General features: G+C 44.3%; 1 protein-coding gene across 1 annotated transcript; it reads right to left on the bottom strand.

Moving 5' to 3' along the window:
• Window positions 1-2483: 2483 nt before the first annotated feature.
• Window positions 2484-4009, bottom strand: LOC115089253 (protein SSUH2 homolog). Its single transcript, XM_029597377.1, has one exon. It carries the CDS (start codon window positions 3874-3876, stop codon window positions 2554-2556), a length of 1323 nt encoding a protein of 440 aa, XP_029453237.1. The 5' UTR covers window positions 3877-4009; the 3' UTR covers window positions 2484-2553.
• Window positions 4010-14637: the final 10628 nt, after the last annotated feature.

The following is a 14637-nucleotide window of genomic DNA, read 5'->3' as shown; positions in this document are numbered from 1 at the left end:
TATCTCTTTCTGCATCAGAACTTAGACATTGATGCTTAGGATTCCACTGATGTCACAGGTGCCCACCTGATGTCATAGAAACCTGCCAGCAGGAAAGGATCATCTGGCCTAACTCGTCTGCTCAGCTTTACAATTTCTACTACTCCCTGTGCTTGTCCTGTGCGTTCTTGAGTTGAGATACGGGCCTTGTCTCCATGCACCCACCACCCTTTCTGTAAAGGAATATTCCCTAATTTATTTAGTGTGCATTTAGTTCTCACCTTTTCATTGGTAGCTTAGGGTAAGTGAAATTCATAAGAACATAGGAACATTCAGGTGCCATTAGTATTTCCTCAGATTACTGCCCATGCTACCCCTTTTCATCCTTATCTCTTGCCCTCTCCTCACTGCAGAGCCTCCTTTCCATCTCCTCGGCATGCAACAATTAAATGCTAGGGAGTGTTTCCTCTTAAATAGGGAGGGGAGGCTCTAGAGATCATCATCTTGAATTAGAGACTCTTGTCACTAGTCATTAGTGTCCTTTTAGCTGTTAAAGACATGCAAACATACACAGTCCCTAGAAGGGAGGGGACTAGACAAAGGCCTGAATAATGAGTCACTCCTCAGACTTACAGTACCTCTCCTTCCTCAACCAAGTTTATGCCCATCTGGTGCAGAGGTACCCACTGGGACGATCAAAGTCAATCCTGAGGGCAGAGGTAAATGTACAACAATATGAACAGGGAATAAATTATTTTTTTTAAAAACTAGATACTTTCAGGAAGGTATAGAATAGTAACAGATACGACGATATAATACAACATTGAACCAAAGTTATTGTAACAAGAGTCAGAAAGAGGTTGAACCTGATAGATGCAACTCTGCTTCTATTCTAAAAATACTATGACTGTGTGATAAGATGTAGCTGAGAGCTGATCTTTCCCCTTTGTTTTGCACAGAAGTTGCCTGCTTTATTAATCTATGCATTTGTTAACTGCTGGCGGTGTACAATAAGTTACAAAATAAAAACAACTGGAAATCATTCTGTGCACTTCTGAGATGCTTCTAGTCCAGGCTGCGTACATTACAATTTCACTTCTAATGCAGATTTCTTTTCCATCTCATACTGGTATCAAAGGTGGAATTACAGCAAGAGGATAAGGCTTGTTAATCAACTAACGCAGCACAAACTGAGCTCCAAGCCACCTGAATGTCAACTCAACCCTGATTTTCAGGCACTTTTGAAACTTCGTAGCATACTAAATGATGGCAGATAAAAATTACAATGGCCCATCCAGTCTGCTCAGTTGAGGTTCATCCTGTATTGGAAGACATGCAGATAAAATTCCCAAATGCAACCTAACACCATCTCCTATCTTGTGTTTTACATTCAACCTATCTATCTTCCTCTCATATCGTTCCCAAGCATGGCCAAGTCAATCGCACTTATCAAACTGTTGTCCTCCCTAGACCCTACGTTTTTTCTGAGCTCTGATAAAAATGATTGCAATTGTGGTTCCGAGCAGGTTACCCCAATGTACTTCATTACCATCCTCTTGCCACAATGGATCCTCTGTGCTTATCCCAAGCATTTTTAATTCCACCACCTCCTCCAGAAGGGCCCACCAGGCATCCACCACCCTTTCTGCTTAGCTCTGTGCATAAAAACATAAGAACATGCCATGCTGGGTCAGACCAAGTGTCCATCAAGCCCAGCATCCTGTTTCTAACAGTGGCCAATCCAGGCCATAAGAACCTGGCAAGTACCCAAACACCAAGAAGATCCCATGCTACTGATGCAATTAATAGCAGTGGCTATTCCCTAAATCAACTTGATTAATAGCCGTTAATGGACTTCTCCTCAAAGAACTTATCCAAACCTTTTTTGAACCCAGCTACACTAACTGCACTAACCACATCCTCTGGCAACAAATTCCAGAGCTTTATTGTGCGTTGAGTGAAAAGGAATTTTCTCCGATTAGTCTTAAATGTGCTACTTGCTAACTTCATGGAATGCCCCCTAGTCCTTCTATTATTTGAAAGTGTAAATAACCGATTCACATCTACTCATTCATGACCTCTCATGATCTTAAAGACCTCTATCATATCCCCCCTCAGCCGTCTCTTCTCCAAGCTGAACAGCTCCAACCTCTTCAGCCTTTCCTCATAGGGGAGCTGTTCCATCCCCTTTATCATTTTGGTCACCCTTCTCTGTACCTTCTCCATCGTAGATATATATTTTTTGAGATGCGGCAACTAGAATTGTACACAATATTCAAGGTGCGGTCTCACCATGGAGCGAGTGAGTGAGTGATTCACTCACCAATCCACTACAACACCTGATCGACCACTGATGTTGTAAGAATTCTAAAGCTTGTGTTTGGAGTCTACGCCCATCTCAGGGTTACCCATACATTGGATTCTGTGATAGTCCTACAAAAAGAAGCTGGAAACATTCCTAATAACAGAAGATGCAATAGTAAGAGGAGATGTGAATAATAATCTAGCATCAGAAATCCACCTTTATTTTTCAGTTGAAGAAACTAAGAAACACTGCATCATTACTGAAATATGTTACCAACAGACTGGTAAGCAGGAAGTACTTTGATCTGGATAATCAGTACAGTGAACAGAGTTTTTTATTCCATACAAAAAGAAAAGTCCAACCGCTGTAGTCCATCGGTAGTAGACCCTGGTGACGGGGACTGCTTTCAGGTAATGTCTCTGTCGTAAGATTCTGCAGCCAGGATTCAGTACATTCTCACTAATTTCCACAAACATCTGGGAGGCTCGATTGATTTCCTGCTCAGAGAAGGTCGTGAGTGGGTCGACTCTTTCTGCATCATGTTCATATAGGATTTCCCCGTCTGCTGCTTCTACTAAATGGTGGGGAATCTCTACAGTGGAACAGATATGCTGGTGAATGCTGGTCTTAAATTCAACTTTTAATTCTTTGAAGTAATAATGAAGTCCTTGACCTGCACAGGATGGGCAAATGTGTTTGGCCTCTCCCATGCAATTCATACACTTGACTAATTGCTTTCCTTCGCAGATGTGACAGAAGCTTCCTAGGAGACTTCTCCCACTGCCACGACAGGTTGAACAACGTATGGTGCCTGATGAAAGACACGCATCACATTCGACCCACTTGCTTCCTCCACACTCAAGGCAGATCTTTTCCTCCTCACTGTGTGGCATACGCAAGTACTTTATCTCATTATGAAACATTTGAGAAGGGGCAGTGGCTACATCCCAAGGATCCATCTGCCAGTCCTCAATGGCACCATGATCCACAGACGTGCCAAAGGGTTTATGTTGAAGAGTGACAGACCGCTCTTCTATAAATGTTTCTAGCCTGTACAGATACACTATTACAAAATCTATTACCGCAAATATCATCTCTCGTGCTGCCCTTTTCCGATATGAACGTCTTGTGGACACCCAATCAAGCAAAACCTTCCGGATCTGCTCTTCTGACAAAGGCAGGAAACGAACAGGGAGAAAGAGTTCTGTTTGAGTTTTTTTACTCTCTTTCTTGCCTCTTCTGGCCCAGGATTTTGATGATGGTGGTGTTGGTTGTTGAGTTTGTCTGAATGCTAGCTTTCGTGATGGAACTGTTGTTGCCTGTAGAGTTGGAGACCCTGGTGCTTCTAGTGATGGTGGTGATCTCAGCTGTGGAGCTGAATGTGTTGATGGTCTTGGTAATGGTAGTGATTTTAAACGAAGTATTGAATACGGTGATGATCTTTGCGATGACAGTGGTGTCAGCTGTACCACTGGACTCGGAGATGGACAAGATGATGGAAGCGAAGGTAGATCATATGGAAAACTTAAAATATAAGGTAAATTTTCCACACTGGATAAAGACTTGTCAAAATGATTCAGGGCCTCTTGCATGATGATGTATTCCTGTGCCTGTGCTGTGATAGGAATTACTTCATGGAAGGGCAAAGGGTAGCTACATTGCCATTTTTTTTCTAGGAAAAGCTTCTTCTCTTTGGTTTGAACAAGGTAGTGCTGTATTTTTCTGTGTTTTCTTTTTCTGCATCAGAATTTGGAACTCGGATGGATGCTGAGGATTCCACTGATGTCACAGAACCCAGGAAAACTTGCAGCTTCTTCACAGCTGATGAAACTGAATTGTTTTCTGGGCAAAACAAACTCTAGAGCATAAGACTGAATAGTTGACAGTGGGTGCTGTTGAGGCTGAGAGCAGTACACAAATGATTCTGAAAGCAAAAGACCGAGGCTATTATTTCATAGTTAAGTTGACTTTTGAATCCCCAAGGACAATAAGGGGGTAATTTTCAAAGCTGTTTTTATGGGTAAAGTGGTGCTTTATCTGTGGATTAGTTCATTTTTAAGATTTACCTCCCTGTGATGCTTAAATAGTTCCAGAGGCCGTATCTCTCACACTATTTGGTTGCACACTGTTGCTATCCCATTAGATTTGTGTTCCAGGGTTTCCCTCGTGGGGGGAGGTTTCCTTTTAAGGCTCTCACATTGCTCTTTCCTTAAGAACATAAGTGGGTCAGCCCGAGGGTCCATCAAGCCCAGAATCCTGCTCCCAACAATGGACAATCCAGGATACAAATAGATCCCATGCTACTACTGCCAGTAAATAGCAGTTTGGACTTCTCCTCCAGGAATGTAGAGGTCGCTCATTGTCCGTCGCAGGACCCAGGCTGTGGAATCAGTTGCCAACCAAATTAAGGCTTCAGCAAGTGAAAAAGAAGTACAGGAAGGTTGTTTTGTCAGGCATTCGAGAGGGAAATCAGGGAAGGAGTTTGAGAGCCATATAGTTCCAGTATATTAGCTTAATATTAAATTCCTGTTTTAGTGTTTAAGTTTTTTTAATAACTGATTGTAATATGTCTAAGATTTTATAATTGTCTGTAATATTTTAATAGGTTAATATTTTTAAATGAGTTTAACATTTTATATTTTTTTATCTCTTATGTTAACCATAGTGATGGAATTGCACTGTGCAATGGTATACAAAAATTGTATAAATAAATAAATAATAAATAAATAAACGTATCCAAACCTTTTATAAACCCAGCTAAGCTAACTGCCCTAACCACATCCTCTGGCAACAAATTCCAGAGCTTAATTCTGCATTGAGTAAAAAAGAACTTTCTCTGATTTGTTTTAAATGTGCTACTTGCTATGTTCATGGAATGCCCCCGAGTTCTTCTATTAACTGAAAGAGTAAATAACCAATTTACATTTACCTGATCTAGTCCTCTGATTATTTTTAACACCTCTATCATATCCCCCCTCAGCCGTCTCTTCTTCAAGCTGAACAGCCCTAACCTCTTCAGCCTTTCCTCATAGGGGAGCTGTTCCATTCCCTTTATCATTTTGGTTGCCCTTCTCTGTACCTTCTCCATCACAATTATATCTTTTTTGAGATGCAGCGACCAGAACTGTACACAGTATTCAAGGTGTGGTCTCACCATGGAGTGATACAGAGGCATTATGACATTTTCCGTTTTATTAACCATTCCCTTCCTAATAATTCCTAACATTCTGTTTGCTTTTTGACTGCTGCAGCACACTGAACCGACGATTTTAAAGTATTATCCACTATGAAGCCTAAATCTTTTTCCTGGGCAGTAGCATCTAATATGGAACCCAACATCGTGTAACTACAGTAAGGGTTATTTTTCCCTATATGCATCACCTTGCACTTGTCCACATTAAATTTCATCTGCCATTTGGATGCCCAATCTTCCAGTCTCGCAAGGTCATCCTGCAATTTATCACAATCCACTTGTGAATTAACTACTCTGAATAATTTTGTATCATCTGTAAATTTGATTACCTCACTCGTCGTATTCCTTTCCAGATCATTTATAAATATATTGAAAAGCACCGGTCCAAGTACAGATCCCTGAGGCACTCCAGTGTTTACCCTTTTCCACTGAGAAACTTCACCATTTAATCCTACTCTCTGTTTCCTGTCTTTTAGCCAGTTTGTAATCCACGAAAGGACATCTCCTCCTTTCCCATGACTTTTTAGTTTTCTTAGAAGCCTCTCATGAGGGACTTTGTCAAACACATTCTTAAAATTAAAATACACTACATCTTCTGGTTCATCTTTATCCACATGTTTATTCACCCCTTCAAAAAAATGTAGCATATTTGTGAGGCAAGACTTTCCTTGCCATGCTGGCTGTGTCCCATTAAACCATGTCTTTCTATATGCTCTGTGATTTTATTCTTTAGAATATTTCCCACTATTTTTCCCAGCACTGAAGTCAGGCTAACCAGTCTATAATTTCCTGGATCACTCCTGGAACCCTTTTTAAATATCAGAGTTTCATTGGCCTCCCTCCAATTTACAGGTACAATGAACGATTTTGATAGGTTGCAAATTTTTACTAATAGATCTGAAATTTCATTTTTGAGCTCCTTCGGTACCCTAGGATGCATACCATCTGGTCCAGGTGATTTGCTACTCTTTAGTTTGTCAATCTGGCCTACTACATCTTCCAGGTTCAGTATCTAGGAAAACTATCTCCGGAACTGGTATCTCCCCAACATTCTCATTAGTAAACATGGAAGCAAAAAATTGTCTTTCCACGATGGCCTTATCTTCCCTAAGAGCCCCTTTAACCCTTAGTTCATCTAACTGACTCCCTCACAGATTTCCTGCTTTGGATATATTGTAAAAAGTTTTTACTGTGAGTTTTTGCCTCTATGGCCAATTTCATTTCAAATTCTCTCTTAACCTGTCTTATCAACAGAGGCATGCTAAGGGGGGGGGGGGGGGGGGGGGGGAATGCAAGGAGGGTCTATAAGAACCAGCTCCATCCTACAGCCCCTGACACAGATGCAATGTGTCGAAACACAGCCAGCCAATGTCGGACGAGTTTGTGTTTCAAGTAATTGAAAGGAGCACACTGTTATGGTTTAGCGGTGTTTGGGTGGATCCTTGGGTCCTGTGGCAGATGACCACGCCCATGGGAGGGGCCCCGTGGGGAGCCACAGTACTGGGCTAGACTCAGGATGCACAAACACAGAGTTAGCTCTTTTATTGTACAGCTTGATGTATACCACCAGAGGTGGCAGTAGTGAAGTAGTTCAGATGTAGCAGTCTCGGGACCCTCGGCAGAGGGAATTCGTCTCACCCCGTTGGTATAGGGGGATTCCGGTGTAGGTTTCCCTGCAAGGCAATGCTGTGGATGAGACAGGCTGAGAGTTAGAGGACTCACTAGGTGTTTGCTGTAGGTAGGCGATTCCACCAGGCTGAAGTAGATGGTAACAGGCACCGAGGCAGGGAGAGCAGGCCCTCGAGGAGCAAGTACCTGTTCCCTGTAAGGCACCTGAAATAAAGCAGAGGGCCCCCGAGGAGCGGGTACCCAGGTTAGAGAGATTACCCCGAAAGGCAGAGAGAGAGAGCATCAGCACGGAAGCGGCAGAGTAGCATAGACTGGACGAGTCCAATCCTTGCTAACTCAATGAGCTAGCAAACAAGTACAGGCTAAATACCCGATGGCCGTGACGTCACTTGAGAGGGGCAGGAGGCAACGCCATAGCTGTTCTGGGGACGTCGGAGAGCGCGGCTTGTAGACGCGGTGGTAGCCATCTTCCCAAGGCTAGCGGGGAGAGCAGAGAAAAAGGTGAGGCACAAGGGTCGAAGCCGTCTGAGACCGAATGACGCAACACTGCAATGTACTAATCAACTCCTCTTGTTCCTTTTAAAATCTTCCCATATTTCTTCGCAATGGCTTTTCCTTCTTAATGCCCCCCCGTAGAGGTGTAAGGCAAACTGGGTGGCCACCATTATTAGACGGATGTTATTGATTTTCTTAAATTGATCCTGGCTGTTTTTACTCTGATGTGTTTGTGAAGTGTAGAACAGGCTGTTTGTTGATTCATAAATAAAGATTTACGATGGCTTCCAGTTTCATTAAGAACAACAATTTAAAACTGTGTGCGCAGCATTCAAGCCCTACGGTGGGTTTCCCCCCTCAGATCTTGCTTCTTTCCCAGTTCCTCATCAGCCTGCTCGTCAGCTTGGTTCCTCTCAGCCAGAATTATTAGTTTTTACCTTCTCCAAAACAAATCAGACTAGAGAGAATAAGAGAAATAGGTTTCTCATACTTAGCACCCAGTCTCTGCAACGCACCTCAGAAAGGATTATCTTACGTTTAGAAAAAGCCTTGAAAACTTTCCTTTTCTTGAAGGCCTAGATATTAATTTCACGAGAATTAGCGCCCACGATCTAAAAAAAAAAAAAAGCTGGTGTGGTTAGGGTCATTTTCCAGATACCATTGCTGTATGGAGGTGTTTGAGTGGATTCTTGGGTACTGTGGAAGATGACCACGCCCACCGGAGGAGCCCCGTGGGGAGACACAGTAATGGCTGGACTCAGGACGCACAAACACACAGGCTGATACAGTAAGGGCGCGTAAGAAAAAAGTGCCGCAGTGCCGGGGCCCGCTCGTTTGCCGCGCGCACCGTCCGGATCACATACCGCTCGATACAGTATTTAAATGGCATGCAAATGCAAGCTGCGTCCAAGAAGCGTCCATGAAGCGCAATCCGTTTTACTGTATAGGTGCTTAATACAGTGCCTATACAGTATCCTGGGTGCGTGGAACCTGTCATTTCAAATGGCGTTTGAAATGACAGGTTCCAGGAAGTGGATGGTTCTCCTACAGACCCCGCTGTCTTGAGCGCCCGGCGCCAGCAAGCCCCAGCAGCCGGTGATCAGAGGCACGGAGCGCAACAAAGCAACCCTCCTTCGGACGGGCAAGAGAGACGAAATTTCACAGTCCCAGACCAAACCAACCCCAATCCCCAGCAGAGAGAGAGACGAAATTTCACAGTCCCGGGCAAACTTTGCCCCAGCCCCCGCCTCACCTGCCTGGCCGCGGAGAAAAATTCTTTTTTCACTCAACGCACAATAAAGCTCTGGAATTTGTAGCCAGAGGATGTGGTAGTGCAGTTAGTGTAGCTGGGTTCAAAAAGGTTTGGATAAGTTCTTGGAGGAGAAGTCCATTAACTGCTATTAATCAATTATACTTAGGGAATAACCACTGCTATTAATTGCATCAGTAGCATGGGATCTTCTTAGTGTTTGGGTACTTGCCAGGTTCTTATGGCCTGGATTGGCCTCTGTTGGAAACAGGATGCTGGGCTTGATGGACCCTTGGTCTGACCCAGCATGGCAATTTCTTATGTTCTTAACCTATCTGCACACTTCTCCAAGCTGCCTCGGTGGTCAACTCTGGAAGACACCATAGCCCACCTTGGGCCTGAACTGCTCCCAGCCCATGCTCCCTAAGCAGTTGATTAGGGACTGGGGAGGTTGCAGCCCATCTACATATTTTTCCCAGTTGCCTTGGTGGTTGACTCCAGGAGTCAGTCCAATCCATCTCAGGCTTGAGCTATCCCCATCCTACATTCCTTGAGCAGCTGGCCAGGTACTGGGAACGTTGCAGGCCTCTCTTTATTTCCATCTTCCCCATTCCCTACATTCTTTATCTCACCTGCTACTCTCTCATCAGCACTGTCTGCTGCTCTTGAACTTGTAAGTTTTCTTCCTCTCATCTAGCCATCTCCCTGACAGCATCTCTTCCTTGTTGCTGTCGTCAGAACTCTATCTCTCTTCTGCAAGTTCTCTGCTTTCCTCCTACTCTCCAGCTGGGATATCAATCCCAATCCTAGCCTTCCACGGCAACTTTCACCCCACTGCTTCATATCAAACCATTAACCTCCAACTGTACCGCCATTCCCTTCTCCCTTCCTCTTCTCTTCCTTTCTCGTGCACACTCTGGTTCCATGAAGCTTGCGTATTTTTTATGACCTCTTTATTTCTCACACTCTTCATCTCCTTTGTCTCTTACTGAGATCTGGCCTTTCCACTGAAGAGTCTGCTTCAGTGCTGCTCTCTGTCACAGAGATTATCTTTCTCCTATAACCTCGTACAATAGGCCACAGTGGTGGTCCTGGACTGCTGCTCTCCCCCTCTGTAGGTTTTCATAAGAACATAAGAAGTGCCATGCTGGGTCAGACCAAGGGTCCATCAAGCCCAGCATCCTGTTTCCAACAGAGGCCAAACCCAGGCCACAAGAACCTGGCAATTACCCAAACACTAAGAAGATCCCATGCTACTGATGCAATTAATAGCAGTGGCTATTCCCTAAGTAAACTTGATTAATAGCCATTAATGGACTTCTCCTCCAAGAACTTATCCTAACCTTTTTTGAACCCAGCTACACTAACTGCACTAACCACATCCTCTGGCAACAAATTCCAGAGCTTTATTGTGCGTTGAGTGAAAAAGAACTTTCTCCGATTAGTCTTAAATGTGCCACATGCTAACTCATGGCATGCCTCCTAGTCCTCTATTATCTGAAAGTGTAAATAACCGAGTCCACATCTACTCGTTCAAGACCTCTCATGATCTTAAAGACCCTATCATATCCCCCCTCAGCCGTCTCTTCTCCACGCTGAACAGCCCTAACCTCTTCAGCCTTTCCTCATAGGGGAGCTGTTCAATCCCCTTTATCATTTTGGTTGCCCTTCTCTGTACCTTCTCCATCGCACATTATATCTTTTTTGAGATGCGGCGACCAGAATTGTTCACATATTCAAGGTGCGGTCTCACCAACACATTCTTCCATCTTAGACTCACTCTTTTACTTCCTTTCAGGCTCATTCCATCCACCTATTCATTTCACTATAACCAGGGTAGCTTTCTTTATTGATGACCCCCTGATAAATCCCCCCCCCCCTTCCCTTCTCACTGACTTTGATTCCTGGCTTTCCTTGATCCATCTTCCCCTTCCCTTATTTTTAGTGATTTTAACCTCCATGTTGATGACTCTTCTGACTTTTGTCTCAAAACTCCTTTCCTTTACCTCCTCATTTGATCTCCAGCTCTGCTCTACCGCCCTTACTCACAAGCATGGCCACTGCCTTGGCTTCATCCTTTCCTTCAACTGCTGTCTCTCAGACTTCTCTACCTCGGTTCTTCCTCTCTCACCATTATCTGATAACTTTCACACTAAGCCATCCTCTCCTATAGCCTCATTTAGTTACCACCAACACCTTCAGGAATCTCCAAGCTGTATACACTTGTATCCTCTCCAATACTGTTTCATCTCTCCTTTCCTCTACTACATTCTGTGAATCAGTTGCTGAAGTAGTTTCTTCTTACAACACATGTTACTTTCTGGGAGAAATGTCTCATTTCCATAAACTCCCTATTCGCAAACCTCCACCTTGCCCTAAACTCCTCCAAGACTGAACTGCTTCTTATATCCAACCAGCAAAGCCCTAAGCCATCCCTCTCAAGCGACCCAGCCTTCAACTCTATCGCCTCTCAGTCCTGCATATGAGACCTAGGTGTCCTGATAGACCAGTCTCTAAACATGAGAATACACATCAACAAAGTCCTTAAGGAAGGCTTCTTTAAGCTCAACATCATGAAAAAACTCAAACCGCTTCTCCATCTCATGACCTCGCACAGTCATTCAGGCAACCCTCTCATCCAAATTGGACTACTGCAGTTCCCTTTTTCTCGGCCTCCCCTATTCCACCATAAAACAGCTCCAAATGCTGCAGAATGCTGTAGCTAGAACCATCACATCTGCCCGTAAATCCGACCATATCACCCCCATCCTCAAAGACCTTCATTGGCTCCCTATCCCTCACACATCCTCTACAAAACCCTCACCATTATTCATAAATCCATCTACCTTCACAACTCTAATTGGCTTGATGAGCCATTCCACTTCATACAATCCAGCCGTCCCACTCGAACTAGCCGTAATGGCACGCTAAAAGGCACACCGGTCATCCACAAGGGATCGAGCTCTGTCCATTGCAGGACCCACCCGCTGGAACACACTACCTGTGAACCTCCGCCTCGAGCCCTGCACCATCAAATTCAAGAAAAAATTAAAGCCTGGCTCTTCAAACAGGCATACCCAGATTAGGCCTACTCCATAAATTCACCCCTGCACGCAGTTTTTGCCTCTAAACTACTAACACTCATGCCATGTTATGATGTTACTATGTTATGATGTTACCATGTGTTATCATGTTACTTCTCTACTTATCTGCAGCCTTATATCCCTCTCCTTCGTTAGCTTCTCCTCTATTTTCCTATTATCCCAACCCCTTTCCCTGTTTAATGTAATTTCTACCTGCAGTTTTGGATGTAAACCGATATGATGTTCCTACTAATATTGGTTAGAAAAGCCTATAAATAAATAAATAAATAAACAAACAAACGATTCCCTCCTCTGCTGTAGACACTCCTGCCCTTCCCTAGCACTGTCCCAGCCTTGGCTTCCCTCTAGAATTCTCTTCCTACGTTCCTGTGCCTGCCCTGTAGAACATTTCTGGCTAAAATCCTGTACATTTCAAATTCATGCTGACTTCCTTCTTATCTGCTCTTGCACTTACCAAGCAAGGATACATGTCCATCTGACAAATTCTCTTCCATCTAACCCTTGCTGTCCCTTTGCCACACTCAATTCCCTTCTCAAACTTCCTTTGCCTCCTTCCCCCCTTCATTGCTCAGGCTATGGTGGACAACGTCCATGACAAGATTCACAAAATTAGTGTCTTCTCAACCAGGTCACCTCTACCTCCCTCTCCCCCACTTCTTTCCTCTACCCTTCCTCTGGCTTCCCCCCACTCTCTCCTCTTTTTCTAAAGTCACCGTGAAGGAAACTGTCCATCTCTCTCCTCCTCCAAACTCACTGCTTGTCCCTCTGGCCAAATTCCCATCCAGTTCATAAGAACATAAGAAATTGCCATGCTAGGTCAGACCAAGGGTCCATCAAGCCCAGCATCCTGTTTCCAACAGTGGCCAATCCAGGCCATAAGAACCTGGCAAGTACCCAAACACTAAGAAGATCCCATGCTACTGATGCCGGTAATAAGTGGTGGCTATTCCCAGGGAAGGTAACTTTGAAAACTGCTCCCATGCCCCTGTATGTGCATATATATGGGCACATGGTATTTACTACTGTATTTTATAACCTGCGCACACACATAAAAACCACAAGCTGCACGAGTTTAGACTTAAACCGATTTCTCCAGCTACGTAGCAGTATGTAGTAAGTCTGGAAAGCACTACTTAGATGGACAAGGGCCACTTTTCAGGCTTATCCGCTGCTACTCAACCAAATAAACTGGAATATAACCAAATAAGTCCAGCTAAGTTCCTATTTGTCTGCCTATGTAGGAACAAAGATGCTACTTAGCCAGAAAAGTCATAATTTTTTTTTTTTTTAAATTTATATTTATTAAGTTGAAAGAAAACAAACAGTCAAGACCAACATAACAACAAAATGGCAGACCTGTTGTCTTTCAACATTTACAAATTAGAAACGTCACCCAGAACCTCTTCCCCCCCCCAACCCCCCACCCCCTACCCCCGGATCCCCACCCTCTTCCATGAGTTCGTAATTAGGAATAGTGAGAAAGACTTATCACAGATTGGACTCCCGTAGCAAGGATAGACTTAGTCTGCCAAGGCCAGAAGAAAAGAGAGTCATAGTCCCGGTTAGATCAAGGCTAATCAGAAACAGTCTTTTCCCAGTCCAGGAACGGTGTCCATGTGGCTTTAAAAGTAGACACAGTGTGATGAATCTCCGCAGTAATCGCCGCCATTCGACACAAGTAATGAACCTTTTGTTGAATACGTGGAAGGGCAGGAATTATCGACTGCTTCCAATGTTGTGCAAGTACCATCCTGGTTGCAATAAATACCTGTTGACACAATGAAGCTTGTGGCTTGGTCAGTTCTTTGTGTGGTAAATTGATTAACATGAATCCAGCATTGTGGAGCTCCGTGACCTGCAAGATATGTTCCACCCAATGAGCCACTTGGGACCACAGAGATTGTACCAAGGGACAGGTCCACCACATATGTAGGTAGTCGCCTTGAGACCCACAATTACGCCAACACATAGCACTAAGATTAGGGTAACGTTTATGCAAGGTAAGAGGGGTCAGGTACCACCTGGTAACCATCTTAAAACAATTCTCCTGAACATTCGCCGATATAGAGCATTTTTTGACAGTAGTGTATACTTGTAGCCACTCCTCAACCGTAATGACCCTCGCTAGATCCCTCTCCCAGGCCTGCGTGTGAGGAAAAGGCCTCGCATCACCCCCGGATAGAAGAATATATAGCTTGGAAACCATTCCCTCCCCGCTTTTTATCAACGGCTGCACAATAGTGTTCCATTAAAGTTTTACCCTGTGCTATGGAGGGAGATACAGTCGCACTATTTAGGAAGTGAGCGATCTGATAGCCGGCTAGGAAGTCCGTAGCAGGCAACTGATACGTACTCTGAAGTTGAGGCCAGGTTAAAGCCGCTCCACCCCCTAGAAAGTGTTCAATCCTGGTAAGACCTCGGATGTACCAATTCCGAAAGGCAGGGGTATTGCCCAGCTGGGAAGTTAATCAGATGAGAGACATGGGTAGAGTAAAAATATTGGCGTGTCCTACCACAAGCTTCTTCCACTTAGCCCATAATCTCATGGTGGTAGTGTGGATGGGGTGAGGAGGTCTGCTTTCAACCACGTGAAACGGGGCTGCCAAACAGGGCCGATAGTGGCATCCCTCCCAAAACGTGGTCAGCAAGCGCTACCCACTGTTTGGCAGTGGACACCCGTGAC

Source organism: Rhinatrema bivittatum, chromosome 4, assembly GCF_901001135.1.
Source record: "Rhinatrema bivittatum chromosome 4, aRhiBiv1.1, whole genome shotgun sequence".
Taxonomy (NCBI): Eukaryota; Metazoa; Chordata; class Amphibia; order Gymnophiona; family Rhinatrematidae; genus Rhinatrema; species Rhinatrema bivittatum.
This window is presented reverse-complemented; position numbering and strand designations above follow the sequence as displayed.